At 37.8% G+C, this 23,374-nt stretch overlaps 11 protein-coding genes across 11 annotated transcripts; 6 read left to right on the top strand and 5 right to left on the bottom strand. All coding sequences in view use genetic code 12, as the record gives it.

Annotated features, from left to right (window-relative positions):
* Positions 1–394: 394 nt before the first annotated feature.
* KGF56_001687 (uncharacterized protein) lies at positions 395–3,142 on the bottom strand (the record flags this gene model as incomplete). Its single annotated transcript, XM_049322836.1, has 1 exon — positions 395–3,142. One exon carries the CDS (start codon positions 3,140–3,142, stop codon positions 395–397), a length of 2,748 nt encoding a protein of 915 aa, XP_049181414.1.
* Positions 3,143–5,516: 2,374 nt separating this feature from the next.
* Positions 5,517–9,272, bottom strand: MSH6 (mismatch repair ATPase; the record flags this gene model as incomplete). The annotated part of the gene is made up of 1 exon (XM_049322835.1): positions 5,517–9,272. The coding sequence occupies one exon, from the start codon at positions 9,270–9,272 to the stop codon at positions 5,517–5,519; it is 3,756 nt and encodes a 1,251-aa protein (XP_049181413.1).
* Positions 9,273–9,581: 309 nt separating this feature from the next.
* On the top strand, positions 9,582–10,370 carry KGF56_001685 (uncharacterized protein; the record flags this gene model as incomplete). Its single annotated transcript, XM_049322834.1, has 1 exon — positions 9,582–10,370. The coding sequence occupies one exon, from the start codon at positions 9,582–9,584 to the stop codon at positions 10,368–10,370; it is 789 nt and encodes a 262-aa protein (XP_049181412.1).
* Positions 10,371–10,458: 88 nt separating this feature from the next.
* On the bottom strand, positions 10,459–11,787 carry REX3 (RNA exonuclease; the record flags this gene model as incomplete). The annotated part of the gene is made up of 1 exon (XM_049322833.1): positions 10,459–11,787. One exon carries the CDS (start codon positions 11,785–11,787, stop codon positions 10,459–10,461), a length of 1,329 nt encoding a protein of 442 aa, XP_049181411.1.
* A 438-nt stretch (positions 11,788–12,225) lies between these two features.
* Positions 12,226–13,140, bottom strand: KGF56_001683 (uncharacterized protein; the record flags this gene model as incomplete). The annotated part of the gene is made up of 1 exon (XM_049322832.1): positions 12,226–13,140. The coding sequence occupies one exon, from the start codon at positions 13,138–13,140 to the stop codon at positions 12,226–12,228; it is 915 nt and encodes a 304-aa protein (XP_049181410.1).
* Positions 13,141–13,495: 355 nt separating this feature from the next.
* On the top strand, positions 13,496–14,401 carry KGF56_001682 (DUF4112 domain-containing protein; the record flags this gene model as incomplete). The annotated part of the gene is made up of 1 exon (XM_049322831.1): positions 13,496–14,401. The coding sequence occupies one exon, from the start codon at positions 13,496–13,498 to the stop codon at positions 14,399–14,401; it is 906 nt and encodes a 301-aa protein (XP_049181409.1).
* A 610-nt stretch (positions 14,402–15,011) lies between these two features.
* AKR1 (palmitoyltransferase) lies at positions 15,012–17,087 on the top strand (the record flags this gene model as incomplete). Its single annotated transcript, XM_049322830.1, has 1 exon — positions 15,012–17,087. One exon carries the CDS (start codon positions 15,012–15,014, stop codon positions 17,085–17,087), a length of 2,076 nt encoding a protein of 691 aa, XP_049181408.1.
* Positions 17,088–18,318: 1,231 nt separating this feature from the next.
* On the top strand, positions 18,319–18,894 carry EGD2 (Egd2p; the record flags this gene model as incomplete). Its single annotated transcript, XM_049322829.1, has 1 exon — positions 18,319–18,894. The coding sequence occupies one exon, from the start codon at positions 18,319–18,321 to the stop codon at positions 18,892–18,894; it is 576 nt and encodes a 191-aa protein (XP_049181407.1).
* A 120-nt stretch (positions 18,895–19,014) lies between these two features.
* KGF56_001679 (uncharacterized protein) lies at positions 19,015–20,232 on the bottom strand (the record flags this gene model as incomplete). The annotated part of the gene is made up of 1 exon (XM_049322827.1): positions 19,015–20,232. The coding sequence occupies one exon, from the start codon at positions 20,230–20,232 to the stop codon at positions 19,015–19,017; it is 1,218 nt and encodes a 405-aa protein (XP_049181406.1).
* Positions 20,233–20,405: 173 nt separating this feature from the next.
* On the top strand, positions 20,406–20,985 carry KGF56_001678 (uncharacterized protein; the record flags this gene model as incomplete). The annotated part of the gene is made up of 2 exons (XM_049322826.1): positions 20,406–20,417; positions 20,593–20,985. The coding sequence occupies 2 exons, from the start codon at positions 20,406–20,408 to the stop codon at positions 20,983–20,985; spliced, it is 405 nt and encodes a 134-aa protein (XP_049181405.1).
* Positions 20,986–21,418: 433 nt separating this feature from the next.
* On the top strand, positions 21,419–22,402 carry KGF56_001677 (uncharacterized protein; the record flags this gene model as incomplete). The annotated part of the gene is made up of 1 exon (XM_049322825.1): positions 21,419–22,402. One exon carries the CDS (start codon positions 21,419–21,421, stop codon positions 22,400–22,402), a length of 984 nt encoding a protein of 327 aa, XP_049181404.1.
* Between the last annotated feature and the right edge of the window lie 972 nt (positions 22,403–23,374).

Raw genomic sequence — 23,374 nt, 5'->3', positions numbered from 1 at the left:
TCATGGATGATTCAGATAAAAGGTCCTGGTATGTTAACAAGTTGATGTTATTAATCATTGCTCTTAACTTTTGCAAATTACCCCTGGTAGCTCAGTTGGTTTAGAGCATGAGACTGTAATATGAAATAGTTCCGCAATCTTGTGGTCGGGAGTTCAAATCTCCTCCGGGGGAATTTTTTTTTTCTTTTTTTTTTTTGAACAAACTCAGCTTTTATAGGCAAGTTTGACAAACATAATTGAAGGTTATAGCTACATCCTTCTACTTTATAAAACGCCCTATGTAAAATGCTAACATATAATTGCTAATGTTCTCTCCCTCTTTCCCTGTCTTTACTCATTATACATACATATATATATATAGATACATATTTTTACACATATATTTACTCTCCTTCTAATTAGAGCTAATTAATAACCAACAACTCCATAGACATGACAAACAGGTAATAACAAATCCACCCCAAACAATTACGTTATGGAAATTGGAAGGCTGGGAAAATCGATAAAATAATAGGTTAATGCCAATCAAATTGAATAAAAGTGAAACAATCATTCCAAAAATTAAACACATAACCAATCCTAAATTATCCCAGATTAGAAATCGGACATCTTCACCCGTACCATCGTCTAGCGAAGAGTTGAATATTGAATAAATGATTCCCAGTTGAATTCCAGATAAAAACAATGAAATTGAAGTCACTGCAAAATAAACATAGGATAGCGCATGATCATAATCAAGTTTATATTTATCTTGATATTCGTTTCTTTGAAAGTATGACATTGGCTCTTCGTTAATAGAATCATAGCCAGAACATACTGGGACAACATTATCATTTTGATAAATTGAAAGCAACTTCGTGTATGAGTCTAGTTCGTCTTCATGGTAAAATGGATTTTCACAATATTTTAATTTCTCCTGGCGAAGATCATGCGGATGGTGATTGTTGAAAATTTTATTCTTAAAATTAAGTACCGATAACATAAACTTATTAACATGGTTGTTTTCTGATGAATCTGGGGATACACTCAATAATCCCTGCTCACGGATTCCTTCCAAAATACTTGAGCTATATGAGTTCTGATGTGGTGGTGATGGTGGTGGTGGTGGTGATTGTTGCTGCTGTTGCTGTTGCCGTTGCCGTTGCCGTTGCCATTGCAATTGCCGTTGCTGCTGCTGCTGCCGTTGCTGCTGCTGCTGCTGCTGCTGTTGTTGTTGTTGTTGTTGTCGCTGTAGCTCCTCCTCTTCAAACTGTGTCAACGATTGGATCGACTTCTTGTGTTTCATAATATTGTTTGTCTTTTGCTGTATAATAGCATTCTCCTCATTTACTTGTTGATGAGTAGATTCGACATCTTCAAAGTTTTTCAACAAATTCAAGTTTAGTAAATTTGTATAGTGATTGTTAATCAATTCTGTATCAGGAACAATGTTGTAATAACAAGATAATTGGTACTGGTAAATATCAAATTTTTTATATGGAAAAACACTATTATTTGTGATGATAAATTGCAATTTTTTGGGGAATCTTTTCAAATATGTCAACGAATATTTATTCTCAACAAGACCGGTTTTCAAATCCACTTCTGTGAATAAACTATTTTCAAATTCAAAAAGATTCAAATTGTTTGAGTAAATACCTAAATGGTTATGGGGGAAGTAATCCATATCACTGAAGTCACTAGGGAATTGTATGGTATTTATATACTTTGATCTATTTGTTGTTGATATATCAGTCTCCAACGAAAGATAATAGTTATTGGAACTGGGGTCCTCCCCGTGCTGCTGCTGCTCTTGCTCTTGCTCTTGCTCGGCTTCTCTTTCCTCTTCCTCTTCAGCCTCAATTCTATACCTGATTCTCTTAAAAAACACTCTTGAGTTTGGTAAGTAGTCATTTGATACTATATAGTCAATAGTCTTTTTAGTTAATAAACTTGCGTTTTCAAAATACTTGCTCAATTGCAGTCTGTACTCTTCATTAGTTCTATTTTGTAAATGATCGAGGAAAGTTTGTACAATATGATTTGGTAAAATACAATATGAATGTTTTCGTAATCCACCAATTGGGGCAACGATCATCGAACATGAGTTTGTTGAGCTGGTGATAATCATTGCTGGGCTTTGAAGCAAGTTTTTATTCAAAAATATCACCGACATAAAATCATCATTCAAACTCTTTAAATTCAAGTATATATTGAAATTAAGGAGGATGTCATTAGTTGTTTCATTTGGTATTAAGCAGTGGCACAGGAAATTTCTCTTTAGCATGATGACTAAATCAAAATGTGTCTCTGGTGTTGTAGGTATCTGTTGAACATTTATTGCCGAGGGAATACTCGAGCCTTGTGCTGGCTCGCATTGTTTTTGTGGTTGTAGTTGTAGTTGTAGTTGTAGTTGTTTCTGTGATTGTGGTTGTGGTTGTGGTAGTATTATTGAGTTTTGATAATGGTCTGAAAAGGAATTAGTAGTTGATGCTAAACTGAAGAATGAGCTTTTTCTTCCTAATTTATCGTGATTGGAAAAGCCCTGTATGATATTTTGCTGTTCATATTTGATCAAACTGGTAAAGTTGGTTAGTTTTAAGGTTAACTGATTCAAATCGAAATTTATAAATGATTGCGGATTATCCACTAGATAAGTTTTCAAATCAAGTATAAATTTAGAAGCTTGTTGTTTATGCTGGTAGTACTTTAAGAGTTTCTTAAAAATCTTCTTTAATGCAATTTTTTGAATCAAGATGAATTTGGATAAGTCTCTGAGAATTATAGATAACTCTATTGATTGGTAGAGGAGCTCATCGAGTTCAATAAGTAAATGGTTTGTATCCATATCCTCGCTCTTCTCACCAAGTATATCATTATTCTTATCCTTGTTCTTTTCCCCGCCACTGTTTGTTTTTCTTCTCCTTGATCTGGTGAATTTTGAGTCTAGATACTCAAATTTCCTATTCAACTCACCATATTTTGTAAAAATGAATAGATTCACATAGTCAATATTGTCAATAAACGCTTGTCGTAGCAGCGATAAGTCCCCTGAGTTTTGTTTGGTAATTTGTTTAATTTTGTATTTCAAATCATTGTAGTCGATGTTGTAGTTTTTCCATTCTGGTATAGATAGGTGTTGTAAATTAACACCAAATTTCATCAATATCTAAGCCAGTGGATGTGGAAAGGAAGCTGAAAATGCAGATAAAAAAAGGAAGCTGGAGATGCAGATGAAAAAAGGAAGCTGGAGATGCAGATGTAGCTGGAATATATATGGAGTTTGTTTAAAAGATACAACTTGAATGAAAGCAAACAATGCGTGAAAAAACAAGTATCCGGTAACCACAGAGTTTCAACCGATACGGTTTATGAATGTAAACTAGAACGAGAGTAAGCGATCAAAAAAGATGGAGGGGAGCGAGCGACACGACAGATAAAGTAAGGGGCTTTTATATGAATTTATAAATTTTTCACTTTTGTTATCATTCGTATATTTTTCACTTTTCCCAAAAAAGAAAAAAACGCTACCAAGATCTATGTAGATAGATAAGGTCTTTAGGTTCTGGTTATAATCTGTTTCAAGACTGGTCTAGGTATAATATCGCAAAACTGTGACAGTGGTTGTTAATGATCTCACTAAAATTAGCTTTGGTTTTTTTTATTTTGGTTTGAATGAGAGAAAGAAGAGAATTGAAAATGGAATAGTTTAATCGATGATCCCCCTTATACCATGGAAAAATAGGAAGGATACATAATTTACTATTAGAAAGCATAAATTAATGATTTGGAAAATAAAGGAGTATAGTATAGAGCATCAAACTCCGGGTATTGTTATGATAATGTTTAGAGAAGCCATAGTGTTGTACATATCGCCTTGAATCTCGCCATCTTTGCATCCTAGACTTAGTCTCCCATCCAACAATATAAACGAGCTAAAACTGTTAAACCTTTGTCGTTTTCTAGAAGGATAATCTAAGAGCTGGTGTATGCAAAATGTAATATATATTTAATTACATAGCAAGTTTGCCGTTATGACATCATGTATAATGGTTTATTATGTAATGACTGTCATAGAGTATTATATCATTATTACGTAATACTATTCAAGGCTTTTAAAACAATATAAATAAGATTTAACATATTAGCATAAGTTTTGGGAGAAATGGAAGGGGAACACATTAAATTGTACTTTGCTAAACTCTTCCAACGACAATTTCTTAAACACTAATGGCGAAATTACATACGAATAGAATAAAGGTCCACCAAAGGACAAGGAATAGAAAAGAAAATGATATGGAGTTTTGGTATTTAAACCCAATTGGTTGATAATAGACATTGTATTTTTTGATGTTAACTTCTTTTAAACAGTAAAGAGTAAATGATATTGATTATATCGTTTATTAATTAAAGAGAAAAACATCACCTTATATAACCGCCGACTCTATATATAAGAAAAAATTAAAAGTGGGGGGGAAGGGGGGACTCGATTCAAAAAAAATCATTCCATTATCAACTTAAATTGCTACCGTGTTGATTGCCATCCAGTAAGCGAGTCGAAAGGTGAAAGGAAAGTAGTGTAAAGCGGACACTATCATATCACTATCGAGTGACACTATCGAGCAGAGCGAGATAGTGGAGCACAGTAAGTGCCACAGGCATCATCTCCACTATCGAGTAAACTATCGAGTAAACTATCGAGTAAACTATCGAGTAAACTATCGAGTAAACTATCGAGTAAACTATTGAGTAAACTATCGAGTAAACTATCGAGTAACACTATCGAGTGACACTATCGAGTGACACTATCGAGCAGAGCGAGATAGTGGAGCACAGTAAGTACCACAAACACTATCTCAACTATCTCGCTCTATTCGATAGTGGAGCACAGTAAGTGCCACTGACACCATCCACTATCGAGCATCACTATCTCGCTCTGTTCGATAGTGGAGCATAGTAAGTGCCACAGGCATCATCTCCACTATCTCGCTCTGCTCGATAATGGAGCAGCACTCTAAACTATATTATAAAATGCGACACATTGTACTAACACATCTATAACGCAGACTAGACTCACTCGCTCGTCTAGTCTCTCGTCTCCTGTCTCTTCTATACTTTTCCTCTTTCGACTATCGAGCACAGTTGGTTAGTCCATCTCTACTCTCTAGGCTGTTTAGTCTTGGTGGTAGGTGTACTTTACTTTTCTATTGTACTCTAATCCTGTACTGACACATCTATAGCGCAGTGTAGTCAGTGTTGCTCGATAGTGGGCAGCTAGTCAGTGTTGCTCGATAGTGGGCAGCTACAATGAGACTGCGTCATTTCTATTCCTTCCCACTTTCTATACATTTAACCTACAATGCATGTTGCTCGATATTGGGTAGCTAGTCAGTGTTGCCCGATAGTGGGCAACTAGTCAGTATTGCCCGATAGTGAGCAGCTAGTCAGTGTTGCTCCACTATCTCGCTCTGCTCGATAGTGGGCAGCTACAATGAGACTGAGTCATTTCTATTCCTTCCACTTTCTATACATCTAACCTACAATGCATCAATCATACTATAGATATTGCAAAGAGCTTGTTGTTTAATAGCATCCTGATAATTGAATATATCCTTCTCCATTAAACCAATCCTATCATCCCCGAACCACACACAATCACTTTGCAACCCAAGACTCATATCAATTACACCCTCTCCATCTGTAGTGCTCACTTTGGTCTTTTTCAAACTCGAAATTTGTTCATATTTTTTCGCAGCAATTTCACCATCATCAACAATTTCTTTTGATACTCCACACATCAAGGCAACATTCATTCCAAATGAACCAAGAGCAGTACCATCCTCTAGCTTATATAAAAAGGTAATTTCTCTTGAACTTTGATCAACAATAATTGCCATCCTCAAAGGCTTGATCTGTGGATGCGTTTTAAAGGCTAATCCTAAACTATTGTAGTGAGTTGCAAAAAAACCAATCGATTGTAAATGAGTTGCTAAATGATGCAATACTGACTCCGCAACAGCAAAACCATCACTGCTGGAACCACCTCTACCTAGTTCATCTAAGATCACTAAAGATCTGGATGTCGCATTACTAACAATCTTTTTAGTTTCCGATAATTCAACAAAAAAGGTCGATTTCCCTTGCATGATATTGTCATTGGCTCCAAGTCGAGTCATTATTCGGTCTACTGGAGTCAATTTTGCCAGCTCGGCGGGAATGTAGCATCCAATTTGACTCAATATAACAGCAAGAGCTGTGGTTCTCATAATAGTAGATTTACCGGCAGCATTGGCACCAGTCAATAACCCAAATCTCGGCTCATCGCCACCTAATTGAATATCGTTGGGAATGAACTCTTTTGCACCAGTAAAACATGGATGTCTCAACTCTTTAAATTGAATATGACCATACTCACTTTCAATAAATTCGGGACGACAGGACGGGTACCCAATGGTTCCAGAAACTTTTGTTAATGCTAATATGCAATCAATGTTTGCAATGCATATAATTACACTCATCCATGTTTCATAATGTAAGTCAAATTTGTCATACATCCTGAATTTTAAAGTATCACAAACCATCTTATGTAATTCTCGTTGTTCCATTAATTTTCTTGCCAACCTTTTCACTTCAGGTGACCAGAATCTTTTGACTTTAGAAGTAGCACCCATTGTTTCCCAATTGGAAGGAATGTGCTTGGTAAATCTTACCGGTATTTCAATAAGGTATATCTCCTTTCCAGAATCACGATAACAAATCTCTTGTGACCTAAACTCACGTTTGTATTCTCTTAAATGCTGATTTAACTTGTCTTCTAAATCTTTCATTTTGGCTTGCGAGTTATCAAATTCCTCGTCAACTCCCGTAGCTGGTACTATTATATCTGCTTTGGCTTCTTCTCTATCAAACGCATCCTCCCACTCTTTTATGTATCGATTCATCTCCTCCATAGGAAACTGACTCAAATATTTCTGAAGTACACCGCATTTGACTTCAACATATTCTGATAATTGACTTTGAAACTTAGCAATATTTTCAAAAGATTCAATAACTCTTAAAAAGTCCTTAAACTTTAGAGTCTTTTCATGTATGCGAGCAAGCAACCTTTCAAGGTCGGGTAGACGAGTCAAGGATGCTTGTAATATGTCTAGAAGATTTGATCCGTCTCCAAGTAAATAGTCGATTGAGTCATACCGAGCATTAATGTCTGGTATTTTCATCAACGGATGAAGCACCCATTTCTTCAAATGACGCTTACCAAAGGGGGTTGTAGCTTGGTTTATCAATTTCAAAAGTGTTCCTTGATCACCTCCATCATAATTGTTGTTTAAAATTTCCAAATTGTTTAAAGTTATACCATCCAATATCATATGCAAGTTTTCATTCATTGAAATTTTATAATGATTGATATTTCCAAGACTCATTATGCTCAGATCCAACTTTAATGTTTTCAAGTAAAAAAGTAGTCCTCCAAACGCATTAAAGGCAACATGGCAATTTTCCTTGAAATCAAGTAAAACTTTAGGATAATTTGAAAAATCGTCTAAATCTTCAGCTTTATAGTATTTTGACTTGACCAATTGCTCCAAAGTGATATCAACATCCCAAAATTCCGTTATTGGGTTCAAATAATTCCATATTTGATTATTGGAATGTGCACAAAATTTCAAAATCTTGGTTGCAATTTGACAAAGATTCCCCTTTTCACAAACTATTTCCTTTGGTTTTACTTGAGTTATCAATGTATCAAGCTTAGTACATTCTCCGTCATCATGGAGCTCTATCATGTTTAACTCTGACGTTGCAGTATCAACAAATGCCACTCCAAAGATTTTGCCTCCATCTTCACCAATTCCCTCTTTTATACTCAAACAATAAGTGGACAAATCATCAGTAATCATATCCAAATTGGTCAAAGTTCCCCCAGTTAATATACCTGTTAACTCTCTCTTGATGATTTTTTCTTCTTTGGAGCCTCCATCTCTCATTTCTTTTGCCAACATCGACTCTTTCTGATCAACTTTAGCTACTTTATATCCATGGCTAATAAACTCCTTGGCCCAATGCTCAAACGACATCTCAGGTATGCCTGCTAGTTTCATATTGGCTCTGCCGCCACCAGCAATTTTCAAATCAAATTCGGTATTTGCAATAATTGCATCATTTTCATACAATTCGTAAAACTTGCCCTTTTTGAAAAAGACAACCGTATTCCACATTTTCGATTTTATTTCCCAGTACTGCTTTTCAAACGCAGTAAACTTTGACCATGCAGATTGTGGAATGTAAAGAGTTCTCAGGTCGTAGTTGGCATCGTCTGGCGTTCTTTTCTCGGCATCTCTAATATTCACTAGCCAATGATATCTTTCCTCGTTTTCTTTAGCAAAGTTTTTCTTAGCGGGATTTAATGGTTTGGACAGGTATTGTTTAGGTTTATAGTCCTTAGAAGTGTACAACGAGGCGGCATTGAACTTTTCTATCAAGCGGTTGTTAGCACCACTACTGCCATCACTGCTATTGGATTCACTTGACAATAAAGAGGAATTCTTTGCCTTTGTCTTTGTCTCGGGTTTTCTTTTTTTTCTCAACTGCAGCCCTTCATCTTTGTCGTTGTCAATAACGAAATCATCCATATTTTTCGAAACATTACTATCAGAGTCAATGCCATCAGAGTCAACGCCATCGGAGTCAATGCCATCGGAGTCAACGCCATCGGAGTCATTGGGTTTGAAATCTGCCTCTTGATCACTATCGCTTTCAATGAGACCAATTCTTTTCCTTTTCCGTGTCCTGAATGTTTGAACCCCCTCCCCGTCGTCATCATCATCATAGTCTTCTTCTTCCGACTCGGCATAATTGATTTTCTTACTGATTCTACCACGACTCGTCGTCACTGGACTAGACTTGATACTCGATTCTCTGTCCTTGAAAGGTGTAGCATTCAAAGACCTTGTTGTTTTCTTGCTGGGAGTAATATAATCTCGGTCCAATTCCGGAGGTGAAGTAGCACTAGATGTAAAAGAATTGTTTAAATCAGATTTTCCTTCTGTATATAACTCATTCTCTTTATCACTCAGAAATTTGAGTCTCAGCAGGGGGTTAGGTGGCGACGATGACAATGGTAAACCTTTCTGTTCTGGAGTACCTCTGACCAGCTCCATATAAGATTTGGCTGGTATAGGCTTAAAGAAGGACATTAATGAAGTTTGCTGTTTTTGCTTAACTCCCGATGAACCTTCCTGACTAGCAGGCGACAGAGTGGACACTTTTCGCGGCGTAACAAGTTTACCCATTACCAATTAAAGGTTTTCTTTTCTCTAACTCTCTAACCAACTCTAAGAAGCTCAAGACAGCCTTGGTTCTTGGTAAAAGTTGTAATGATAAAAGTAATTGTATATTTACCATCCCATATTTTTCAATTTTAAAATCGCGTCTTTGCAATTTTTCCGATTTTTTATTTTTCCGTGTTTTTGTGTAAAGGGCCAAATTTTCATTTCGCAACCATTGGGAGATTGTAAAAGACATACCAAATATTGCAATATATATATATATAGATACATCTTTCCAACAGCTATCCTTCTTTCTTGTTTTGGTGTGTAGTAATGAGAGTGCATTTGTTTCGACTAGTTGTAATTTTCAGAGTATTGGCGTTGGTATTTGCAAATTTACCCAGCCACAATCCTTTGAAAGAAGAGATTCCTATATTTAAGATAACTGCTAAAACTCACGATAGGAATACCATAAGTGATTTTCTACAACAAGTTGCAAACAAGATTACTAATTCGCCTACAAACTTATCCAAGTTTAAGGCATGGTCTACTTCCTCGAACAACGGGGCGTCCTTAAATAATGATGCCGAAAAGCAATGCTTGGAAGATTCAAGTATAAAGTACTATATAAGATCATTGACATTAACTGATCAGATTTACGATGCCAGCGAGTGCAGGATCAACATGAACCCACGCATGCAGTCTATAATCCAGCCAACCTACAATGTCCATAATTTGATTTTAAGGGAAAATGATACAATTCAGACTCAGTTAAAGTATGTTTTAGTCGATGAGTTTAATAGGTATGAACAGTTTAAGGATTACAAGTTTAATGACTTTGAAAACTTAAACTACGACATCACTTGTTTGATAGATTACCAACAGTTGATGCAAGTTGAATTCAGGGAAACCTTGATTGAAGTGGGCTTGGAAAGACGCGTCGAGATTGATAATTCTTGCGAGTTTAATAAACTAAACCTCCAGTTTACAGGAACAGCAATTGACTATGTCACAAGCCATGTACCACTAAATGGAACTTTTTTTTGTAGAAAAGGTCGAAGCTCAACTTGTAATAGGAGCATCGCCGAGTCAAAAAATGCTAGATATAAGTTGCCCGATTAAAAGTATAGCATTCATATATATATATATATATATATATATATATTATCTTGTATGAAACTACTCTGATTCTTCTGCTACCGCTATCTTATCAGTGAGTCCTTTTCACATGGAACTTGACTATTTCGATTGCAGCAATAGAATCCTCTGCACTATCGTGCTCACCAACTTGAATATTCTTACTCAAATACTTAAATGCCAAATCCTTCAACAGCCACCGAAACGTGGGACTCGTGTCGAATTTTGGGTACAAAATAGATGTATCAATAATATTCTCATGAATTAGTCTCATAGCATTCATATCATTTTCCAACCCATGTCCAATCAATATCGTATCTTTATCCATAATAGATCCTAATTCTTGTATCAGTTGATTAAAACTAACAAATTCACCATTTATCTCTGATATACCAGAAAATCTCGTATTGAAATCAACAACCTCGCCGTAGGGTAGAACATAAGTATCCAAAACTGTTTTTTCGGTAAAATAATCCACTGCTGAGATTCTCATCAATTCAAATCCCTTTGTAGTATACCCCATTTCACAGTCAATACCCAAAACAGGATATTTACGCTTGCGCTTAAAGAGCTCAGTTGTATACTGATAGCTCAATAAGCTTTGTTTCTCCTCGGGTTTGTCTACTTGGAATACATGAAAGTTTGCCATGCCGCATGGTTTGCTATTATCGTCTTGTAGAGCGAGACAACAATCATATTGTCTAGTTTTGGTATTCGCCTTACGACGCAATTTGCCGTGATGGAATAAGCACAGAGTCAGTTCCATTTGCTTTGCTAGTTCAAATTCAGTTCCACAACGTCGGCATTCTCTCGTAAGAGATTTGTTTGCTTTACTCTGAGGAATCTTCATCACATATCCATACTTTTCCAATTTTGCCACTGGAATAATCATTTTCTTTAAAATTTTCAACTCCTGTTCATCATTTCTTGCGTTTATTTCTTGAGTTTTATTGAATTTCTCAGGATGTTGAAGCTTATAAACCTCATTCCTCAAGGATGACGCATAAGTTCGAAACGTAGTTTTTTTAGCTATTTCATATTCAATCTCGATGGCTTTAGCTTTGGGCGTTTTGAGCTTAGGGTCGTTTTTTAGTAGTATCTTAGCTATATACTCTATATGTTTCTTCCTCTCGGGCAAGGGAGCAGGCATAGTGTTTACTGTTTTAGGCAAAATGTATTTAACATCAACTTCAACTTGATCATCATTAGGCTTTACTCGTTTATTATTCAGCTGATGCTTCTTCTCCTCCTCTCCCTCCTCCTCCTCATCATCCAATTTCCTTTTTTGTTTATCTCTATCTATACTTTTAGCCGACTTTATCGGCTTCCCATCAATATCTTTTATTCTTGAAAGCATAATTGCATCTACATCTAAACTTTCCTTGTACAAAGACCATCCCATATTCCATATATAATTTTCTTTATTATACTCGCATTTGGTAGCGATAAAGAGAAGAAGTATTTTTGTTGCTTGGGGCCAAAAATAAAATTTCGCAGCCAATCGACACACACTATCGAGTAGAGCAAGGTAGTGGAACAGCATTGACTAGCGAGACCATCTCCACTATTGAGCAGAGCAAGGTAGTGGAGCAGCATTGACTAGTGACACTCTCTCGCTTCGCTCGATGACACTAACTGGCTTTGCTCAAGCTTTACGTCCGACACTATCGCGACAAAGCTAAGGAGTATACTCTATGCAAAATTTATATTAAATCTAAGTAGCTTTAGAAGAATCTATAAGAGGGCGACACTATCAAGTAGAGCAAGGTAGTGGAGCAGCATTGACTAGCGACACTCTCTCGCTTCGCTCGATGACACTCTCTCACTTCGCTCTAAGACACTATTTCGCTTCGCTCGATGACACTAACTCACTTCGCTCGATAGTGTCCTCCTCAATTTCCAATGCAAAGTTGATAATCAACCCCAATTTCCCCTGACCAACACCATCGAATCCATTTTGTTTAATCACCCAATTGACGTTATTCAAAGTATCGTTAGCGTATCTACTAACATCCAAGTCGAATTTAGGAATTGACACCAAATATTTCGAATCAGCAAGTTTCAAAAAATCAGTATCGAACCGGAAATCATAATTAGTATCCTTTTTAAATGTAAACTGGTTACATTTTTCCCTTGTATTGAAAAACTTTTTTCTACCATTTGAGTCTTTGGGAACAGTTTCCAACTCCTGATTCAAATTCTCTATATAATTCATTGGGTGCGATTTTTTATTCACAATGCCAGGTGGGTAAAACTTATTGATACCGATGTAACTGAAACTATTTAACGCCAACCCATACAAGAATGGCTTCTCGCTATAGATATCGCCCTTGACGGTATCGTTGATGAACCAATTAAAGAGTTTGAGACCAGTGTTCAATAAAGTGGTTGGAACATACTCCCTAATAGGATATGTAAAGTCGTTACCAAAATTCAACTCTCCGCCAGGAATATTTTCGCTTGGTGTGAACTCGACGCTTATTCTTAAATTAGGTGTAGGTTCATCTGGATCCTTACTCTTACTACTCTGGTTAAAGTCGATTTTTTCTCCATTGAGATACTGCTTGTCGTCTTCATTGTACAAGCTATTGGACAAGTGTTGTTTTGACCCATCGAAGCTTTTGATATTAATAAAAAGCCTAAACAACCCTATCTGCGAACTGATCTCCAATGGTTGATTAGTGTTCACGGGCACAATCTGAAAATTCGAATCATAGTTATCACTCGCTTTTATGAATAATCGTTTAACCACCATTGTCTTTTGCAGAGGAAACTAAAAAAGAAAAGAGGAAACTGGAAAAAAAAAAGAAGAACAAGGTTATCTCCCTTGAGTACAAGAACCATTTCCTTTTGGCCAACAATCAGCCTCGAGGAACAAATATATAGCAATTCCCATCGCCTTTATCAATATTTTCAGGGGGATCACAAAAAGATGAAATTTTCAATGCCGTGCGCTACCAATTACATTGTGTAAAACAGCAATCATCACGGGTTTCTAGGAACAAGGGAGTAGGAAAGACAAGTTTGCCAATTCATTCTTTTCAGCTTGATTGACTGATTGATTGATTGATTGATTGAGTTATTGTGTTCTGTCGATTTTTTTTTTCAGAATGTCGAGTTTTATTCTCAAATGGATAGTCAATCGTCTTTTGAAGGATAACCAATGGAACAAATTTGGTGTGGAAGATCCCTATTATGAGAATGTAGTAATTAAGGTGAAGAAAAATGGTGAAAAAAAGTACAAGAAAGTACCACGAAAGATTCCCGAGGGAGTCTCTCAAAACGATGGGCAGATATTAGAGATTTTCAAGAAACGCGCATATCGGTACGACTACTGGTTTCTGATATTTGGTGTGCTGTTTGGTTGGAGCAATATTGTTAGCATTGTACCGATAGTTGGCACAATTGTACAAACGTATTGGTCTTTAGGTCTATTGTGGCTTGCCAAGAAACTAGAGGATGGCTTACCATTGGACTTGCAATTGCTTTTCTTGTTGAATATTGTCATTGATTTTGCATTGGGGTTGGTACCAGTAATTGGTAGTTTGGTTGAGATTGGGTACAAGGGTAATTCAAGAAACTATTTGTTGTTGGAAAAACATTTAGTTCGCGTTGGAGAAAAGAATAGAGGTATTATCAGTGAAGGTGAGGTGAGGCCTGGTTTCATCAACGATAAGGTCCAGCCATTTGTCGACGAGGCTTATGATCAAAAGATCAAACCTTTTGTTGACGAGACATTGAAGCCCGAAGTTATCAAAGCAGGTGGCCAAATATTGGAACTATTAAACAGAAAACCAAGAAGCTCAAGTATATCTTCTGATGCTTCATCTATCGATAGAAAGAGTTCCGGTGCTTACACGACTCAAACCAGTAACACCACTGTTACTGCTTCAGTACCTCCCAGAGACGAAAAGACAATAAAGGAGAAAGTTGGTGGTAAACCACAAGATTTAACAAGTAACGACGATTCGGCATCCATTAGGAGCATCAAAAGTTTGAATGCAAAGAACAAATAATTTGACACTATCGAGCGAAGCGAGATAGTGGAGCAGTACTTTGTAGTAACACTGTGACTTGTTCTTTTTATGTATGTAATAGTGTATTTGATATTATCGAGCGAAACGAGATAGTGGAGCGGCACTTTGTAGTAACACTGAACGACAAAGAAAGCATCTGTAGTTGCCACTGCCAAAGGCACTGTCTAAGGCAGTACCAGTGAACAAAAGGGGGAGGGTTCTTCTGACCCTGTCAGTGCCGCAAGCAGAGCAAGATAGAGGAGCACACTGGCTACACCGACATTGCCTAGCGACATAAGAGTAGAGTGCAGGAGTAGTAGAGGAGTGGGAGCAGAAGTAGAGGAGTGGGAGCAGAATAGTAGAGGAGTAGAAGTAGAGGAGTGTGTGTAGTGTCGATACAAAGTGTTTCTCCACCATCTCGCTTCGCTCGATAGTGTCGTGCTACTAGAACAGAGGGTTCTTCTGCTACTGGCACTGCCTTTGGCACTGACAGTGCTACTGATATCGGCACTGCCACTGCCTTACAATTAAAGTGGGCCGCTGCGGCTGAAAAATTTATATTTTTTTTTTTTTTTTTTTTCATCTTTTCCTCTCATTACCTGAGAAAGTAATGAATGACAAGGAGATGGAGGACAATGTTGTGGATGAAGAAGTCGGTTCCGGTTCGAGTTTGAGTGCTTATCTAGAAGCCTGTCGAGAGGGGTATATGGACACAGTGGTTGAAATTCTAGGGGCGGGTTCGGTAAAGGTTAATGATACTTTAGACGATGGTATTACAGGATTGCATTGGGCGTGTATCAATAATCGATTAAAGTTGGTAAAATACTTGATTGAACAAGGTGCAGATCCCAACATAAAAGGGGGAGAGCTTAATGCCACGCCGCTCCATTGGGCTTGCAGACAAGGGCTAGTTTATGTTGTTGACTACCTCATATCCAATACTTTAGCCGATCCGAACTTGCGAGATTCCCAAGATTATAACGCATTGCACTTGGCGGTCCATAGCTCCAACATTATTTTAGTTGTTTATTTATTGTTCAGTTGCTGTGACGCTCGCAGTGAGAAGAAGATGTATGTGGATGATCCCGATAGCTCGAATCGGACTGCGTTGCATTGGGCTAGCTATCAAAATGATGTTTTTACAGTTTATGCATTACTCAAGTTTGGTGCAGATGTTAGTAAAGTCGATACTACCTTATTCACACCATTGCACTGGTCGTTTATGAGAGGCTACAAGAACGTGATGAAAGCTCTAGTGGAGGCAGGTTCGGATATCTTTGCTAAAAACGATCAAAACAAGGATAGTTTTGATGTGGCACAAGATATGGACTGTGTATATACTTGGAAAAAGGTATTGGTAGAGTGTGGAAGAGACCCAAAGCACAACTGGAGTTTAAAGAAGCAGTGGATTCTGCCAAAGACGGGGAAGATTATCACATTTTTGGCACCATACGTCATACTACCAATTTCATTAGCTATCTGCACCACGTCCAGTGGGTTGGCGATACCAAAGATATTTGCGTCCTTTACCGTTTTTGCATTTTGTATCTACCTTGTCAAGTTGTTCATCATTCCAACATATATATTAGCAAACAATCCATTGCCCAAATCCCCTATTCTTGCTGGAGTATTTTCCGCGACTGCCTTTTGGTGTATCATAGTGTGGCTATACAATATCCTACCGAAACTCATTTTCAAAAATTTCATTGCCAATTTACTTCTTTCCGCAGTGATTGTTATATTTGTATGGTCGTTTTTCAAAGCAATGTTTATCAATCCCGGGTTTGTTCCAATTCCAACGGATAATGCAATTATTCATCAACAGATCAAGGAATTGATATCGGAAGGCAAGTTTGACACCGACCATTTTTGTGTAAACACGTTTATTCGCAAACCATTGAGGTCAAAGTATTCTCGTCAAAACCAAAAGTTGGTTGCCCGATTTGATCATTATTGTCCTTGGGTTTACAACGAGGTTGGTGTTCGAAATCATAAACTTTTTATCACCTTTGTTTATGCATTAAACTTGGCCATTTTGATATTTACCTACTTGTCAATTGAGTATTTTGATGCAGCTAAAGATGGGTACGAATCAGATGACGAAGACAACAAAATGTTTTTTTGTTCATTAATTGGCGAGGATTTATGTTTTGGATATAACAACCATCAGTTCCATTTCAATTTGATGATTTGGTGTCTTTTACAGTATATCTGGATAGTGTTTTTATGTGTGGTGCAAACTTTTCAAATTTTGAAAGGATTAACCACTTGGGAATTCAGTTTGTTGAGCTTTCGCAACTCAAACAAACTCAATTATTCTACAATACCAACAGATATAGTCAATGATGCAAGCCAACCGGTAGAACCTTTCCCCAAAAGACGACATAGCGAGTTCCTGACGTGCTTGCACTTGTTGGGTATTGATCAGTTTATCTTGACTATCAAAATGACCATAGCTTCTTTGTTTTCCAAGGGGAAGCAGTTGGAGTATGATCCGCTCCATATTGCCATACCCACAGATTATGGATTAAAGCAGAATTGGCTAGATTTTTGGATCATTGGAGAGGTCAAGTGGAGAAACATTTTTTATTTGCCCATTGAAGGAGAAAACAATTTAAATGGACAAGTTGTTGATTATTACAAGCTATACGAGTATCCTTCTAAATCTTCAGAAGAGATAATATAAGTAGATTATATATATATAATAGACTCAATCAATGATACAGTTTATATACAGACTCAATCAATGATACAGTTTGTATACAGACTCAATCAATGATACAGTTTATAGACATAGACACAATCAATGATACAGAGTTTATAGAACCACAAATGCATATCAAATTAAAGCAGTCAGACTAAGTTTATCACCAGACAAACTGTACCCTGACAGCCATAATTTTCTCTCGAGAAAAAAACAACAGCATATCTTGGTTGGTCGACAAAACAACATAAGGTTTACAAACTTGTCAGACAGCCACTTACACCCACCTAAATGCAGTTTCCCCCAAAGAGGCATAAAGTAAATAGGTAAAGATCATTGCTCCTTTACATCCTTTAAGAAAAAAAGGAATGATTTACAAGGCTAAAATAATTAGATAACTAGATTATAAAAAATCATAGTTAAGCAAAAATATTGTTTTCCTCACTTTGAGGGTGTAAGGGTAATCGTAACTCATCAACCAAGTTGGATTCAGTGGCTCTTTTGAAGAGTCAAAGAGGGACGTCTACTATAGAAATGATCCTATGAAGTACGTCGACAAAGAAAGAAAAGAAGAAAAAAAAGGAATCGAAATTGGATGAGATGAGATGGAATCTTGATGCCCTTTTATACTTTTCTTTTTCGCTCACGAAACCTTTGTAATAAAATACACGACCTACAAAATATAGGTAGCAGGCGTGTAGATTGCAAAGGAAGAGATGTTCAAATGGAACCAGTAACCTAGATTGAACACAAAGCAAGCATGTTACATAGAATTACGCTATCGAGCAAAGCGAGATGGTGGAACAACACTTTGCTACAACTATCCACTTTGCACTTGCCATGAGTGACACTATCGAGCAGAGCGAGATAGTGGAACATTACTAGCCGCCACCGACACAAGGTTCACTACTAGCTGGTAAACTATTAACTTGTAGACAACTAGCTTGCAATCTATTAACTTGTAGACAACTATCTTGTAAACTATTAGCTTGTACAACTAGCTGGTTAACTATTAACTTGTAGACAACTAGCTGGTTAACTATTAGCTTGGTAGCTTTGCCTATTTGATCGAAATTTTTCACTTTTTCGCCCCGGTACACGCACAAATTTTCTTCAATTTTTTTTTTCTTCTTCTTCTTCGTCGTCGTCGACGATTGAAAAATCAAGGATTGAAAGATTCAACAACTTTAATAAATTAGAGCTAATCAAAAACATGTCAATTGAAGAGATCCCTCAAGGAGCAGACGTCGAAGTTATCCCAAACAAGAATGAGAAGAAAGCCAAAGAGCTTATTAAAAAGCTTGGTTTGAAGCAAATCAAGGGATTTTCTAGAGTAACATTCAAACAAAGAGGAAACTTAATTTATGCTATTGATTCACCAGAGGTTTACAGATCTGCAGCTGGTACATATGTTGTTTTCGGTGAGGCTAAAGTCGATGATATGAATCAGAGAATCGCTGAGGCCCAACAAGCCCAACAGGCCCAACAGGCCCAACAAGAAGCATTGAAAAAGGCTGCTTCTTCTGCTGCTGCTGGTGCCGGTGCCGGTGCTGAGGGTGATGAAAAGTCAGCAGAAGCAATCAATGCTGATATGTCGAAGTTGGCTTTAGATGCAGAAGCGGGAAACAAAGCTGAAGAAGAGGAAGATGAACAAATCGACGAGAGCGAGTTTGATCCAAAGGATATCTCGTTGATTGTCGAGCAAACTCATGTTTCTAGAGCTAAAGCAGTTAAGGCATTAAAGAAACATGACGGGGATATGGTCAATGCTCTTATGGAATTATCTTGAGATTTTAGGTAGATAAGAGGTAATTAAAAAAAGATTGTTTTTTACAGCCTGTATCTGACTTTATCAAACGAGCTCTCTATTGGGTAAACACTCTTTTCCTCACTATATATTGTTGATTTCTTATTCCTCTTTGGTTGCAGCTTTGGGGTCAGTAGTAGTTGATGCAATCGGCTCAGGCGTAAGGTCCTTCTGTTGCAGCAAATCCTTTGACGTCTCGTCCCCCTTTTGCAGCAAACCCTTTGACGTCTCGTCCCCCTTTTGCAGCAAATCCTTTGACGTCTCGTCCCCCTTTTGCAGCAAATCCTTTGACGTCTCGTCCCCCTTTTGCAGCAAATCCTTTGACGTCTCGTCCCCCTTTTGCAACGCTGATTTTTCTTCACTGTTTTCTTTCCCACTTGGTTGTTGCTGTTGCGCTTCTTGTGGCTGTTGATCCTGTCCAAATAGCATTCCTTTACCATTCAATTTTCCACATTTCCAACACTGATATTTGACCGACTGAGGATCTTCGCAATGAGGCGGTGCCAATCCATTATGAGCAAAACAATGGCTACAAATTAAAGCATATCTATGCTCAATAGCCTCTGAATTATCAGCACCTATTAACATATCTAATAACCTTTCCTGAAATGACCTATGCTGTGGTGATACTGGTGCTGGTAATGGGGCTGTTGCTGATGGCGTATTTTTGGGTGTGATTGCCTGTTGTTGTATATTGGTTTTAGGATCCTTCATATTCATCTCTTTTAAAGCCTGTGCTCTCAATTTGCCTGACTTTGTTCCATCCAATGCCTTATTTTGAGGCGTCTCTTTTTGCCTTTGCTGCTGTTGCTGCTGCTGAAGCAATGCGTTCACAGGGGCAACTTTTTCGTCACTATATTTGCTAAGCAATTCATTAGTTGCGTTGAAATTGGTAATCTTCTTCAACTCTTCAATCTTGCCCAGATGTTTCTTTTTCAACGCCCCCAAATGCCGCTCTTTGCCATTGATCAAATATCCATATATGAAATTTATTGCTTTTCTCAACAAAATCAGAAAAAAGGGGAATCCAAGAAGTAAATAAAAGTTAAATCTATTTTGACCTTTGATGAACCTTTGAACCTTATTTGCTGCTTGAATCTCTCTAGGAATGCTCACAAAACAGTACACCAAAATCAAAAAATATCCTAGTATAACATATAGCTGAAGTTTCTTATTCACTGATCTTCGACGAATGGCAAGTTTGTTCAATTGTTGTCTTGTTTTATTTATGTTTCCAGCAATGACATTTAGCTCTTTTTCAAATTTATCGGCATCAAAACCATGGCTGTTGCCACCCGAAAATAAACTAAACACACCCATGCTTCTTCAAAGCCCAAGTGAAAACCTCCTTTTCCTCAATAATCTACTTGTTTCACCTTGTGCTGAATTGAATATTTAAAATTCAGACTAAAAATTTTATGGTAAAAATGTTAACGAGGCGGCGCCGCTACACGCGCGGCTCACACAACAGTAAACAGAACACGTGATAATATATGCTACCAAATGTATCATATTTAACGATTATTTGGGTGCAAATTGACTACAACTAGGTGAGACATGGAGACACTATCGAGCAGAGCGAGATAGTGTCGATAGTGTTACTGGTCAGAAACACTATCGAGCAGAGCGAGATAGTGTCGATAGTGTCGCTAGTCAGGGCCGGTCCACAATCGAGCAGAGACACTATCGAGAAGAGACACAATTGAGCAGAGACACTATCGAGCAGAGCGAGATAGTGTCGATAGTGTTACTAGTCAGTGCTGGTCCACAATTGAAAAGAAACACTATTCAGTGGTGGTACACTATCGAGCGGAGACACTAGTTAGTGCTGCTCCACTATCGAGCAGAGACACTATTCAGTGGTGGTCCACAATCGAGCAAAGACACTATTCAGTGGTGCTCCACTATCGAGCAGAGACACTAGTTAGTGCTGCTCCACAATCGAGCAGAGACACTATTCAGTGCTGGTCCACTATCGAGCAGAACGAGATAGTGTTTCTCGATAGTGGAGCAATACTTAGTAGCTTGTCACAACACTATCTCGCTTTGCTCGATAGTGTTGTATTAAGCTAGTAAGTACTACTCCACTATCTCGCTCTGCTCAATAGTGTCACTGCCCGATAGTGTTTCTCGACAGTGGAGCAACACTCAGTAACTTGTTGCAACACTATCTCGCTCTGCTCGACAGTGGAGCAACACTCAGTAGCTTGTTGCAACACTATCTCGCTCTGCTCGATAGTGTTGGTCGATAGTGTTGTTCCATAGTGTGCCGAAACGGATCGTGTAAAAACAAGTGGACATTTTTTTTCGTGCTCAAATCCTCCATCTTAAAGATTACCATTGGAATTATTCGGCTTGTTTTGTCAAGGAGGTTCAACGAAGCAACGACAGGTTTCTTGCTGTATAAGGAGAGGTTCTAATTAGAGACAGCTTGATTTGTTGTTGTGGTGTCAACTATATTGCCAAAAAAAAAGCAGATTATCAAATAGTGAAAAATATTGCTATAATGCCATATACGGTAGGTAATAAGAGAATCATTTTGAGCGAGGACCTCTCAGAATCGGACCAAAAGTTGCTTTTGAAACACTCAAAAGTGTTTCGATACTGTTTGAACAATGCCTGTATTAAATTCTTGCTCAACTTGAAGAAAATCATCCACTTGTATTCAGATATAATGATCATTTATTCCACCTTGTTAAACAAAATCCCCCATTATGATGATATCACACATATGACTAGTCGATGTAAAACAAACTTATTACGGTTGGAGGATGATTTCAACGATTTCTTTGGCCATGGAATTAGGAACGCATATGACTCAAGCTGCGATAATAGCGACGAACACAAGTTTGATTTAGTAGCAAATTGGTGTGACCAAAACTACGAAAAGGGGATGAAGCCCGGTTTCCAGCTCTGGCTCAAGGCCTCGATGGCTATGTTTGAGCAGATTGATAAGACCTTGTTATGTATTGAATTGTTTTTTTCCTCCTATACCAATTTGAAGAAACTACTTATCCCGTTTTTGAAGGAGCAAACTAGCTCCCTTCAACACTCATTGAAGCTAGTTGACCATTATCTCCAGGTTCCATTAATTGTTGATGATATTTCCAAAAATGAGTATGATCAGCAAGTATTTCAAAACTTGAAAGAGATTGAAAAAATAACTAGTGGAATAGAGAAAGAGGCGGGTAATTTGAATACGGCATTTGTCACATTTGACGGTTCATTGTCAATGTATACCAATATACTATTGGGCAAAGCTATACTTAAGAGATATATTGAGTCGCGATATTGCCAATTGATCAAGAGAAGAGAAATATGCTGTCAGGCCTCTGAACGTGTGGTTAGTATCCCATTGACAGAGGACAAGCCATGTTATAACCCTTCGATGAAATTCCTTGGGAAAACTCTAACTTACTTTGTTATGGCGATTATGATGTTGGTTATTATTGTTTTCTACAGGTTCTATAAAATTATATTTGAGACTTGACACTATCGACACGACACTATCGACACTATCGAGCGAAGTGAGATAGTGGAGCAGCACTGACTGTCACCGACACTATCGACACTATCGAGCGAAGTGAGATAGTGGAGCAGCACTGACTGTCACCGACACTATCGACACTATCGACACTATCGCTTCGCTCAGTAGGATAGGATGTGTTTATGCAAAATAGGATGTGTTTATGCAAATCGGTTCTGATTGCTCTAATGATCTGATTGACCTAATTGCTCTATTCTACTAGATCCACTCTACTGGTCCTACAAGTATTACCAGATTTTCTCTATTGACTCAGCTGGCCATATAGTCTCTATTGACTCCACGGGCTGTATAGGCTCCACTGGCCATATAATTTCTATTAAATCTACTGATTCTACTCTACAGACTCTACCCATTTGCTTTACTCACTCTACTAGCTCAACTCTGCTAGCTCTACTCTACTGGCCCTACTGACTCTACCGACTCCATTGACTGTATAAGCTCCATAGGCTCTAAAGGTTCTATTGACTCTACAGGCTCCATAGGCTCCATAGGCTCCATAGGCTTCACAGATTCTATTGACTCCATTGACTCTACAGGCTCTATTAACTTTATTAGGTTCTACTCTACAGACTCTACCCGTTTGCTTTACTCGCCCTAGTAGGTTCTACTCTAGTAGGTTCTACTCTAGTAGGTTCTACTCTACTGGAATTACTCGTTTGGCCCACTAACGTCATTACACTGGCTCACTGGCACTACTGTTATCACTCTTTTGGCACCTCCCCTAGCAACGTAGCCCCACCCAGTTCGTGCCTGCCTCAGCTTTTTGACAGGCGAAAAAAAAAACCCCAAAATCTAAAACAAGAGTTTCTCAACTGGGGTTACTCAACTGGGATTTACTCTACTGAGGTTACTCTACTAGGATCTACTCTACTGAGGTTACTCTACTAGGATCTACTCTACTGGGGTTACTCTACT

This window comes from Candida oxycetoniae, assembly GCF_023343755.2.
Source record: "Candida oxycetoniae strain CBS 10844 chromosome Unknown scaffold1, whole genome shotgun sequence".
Classification (NCBI taxonomy): domain Eukaryota; kingdom Fungi; phylum Ascomycota; class Pichiomycetes; order Serinales; family Debaryomycetaceae; genus Lodderomyces; species Lodderomyces oxycetoniae.
This window is presented reverse-complemented; position numbering and strand designations above follow the sequence as displayed.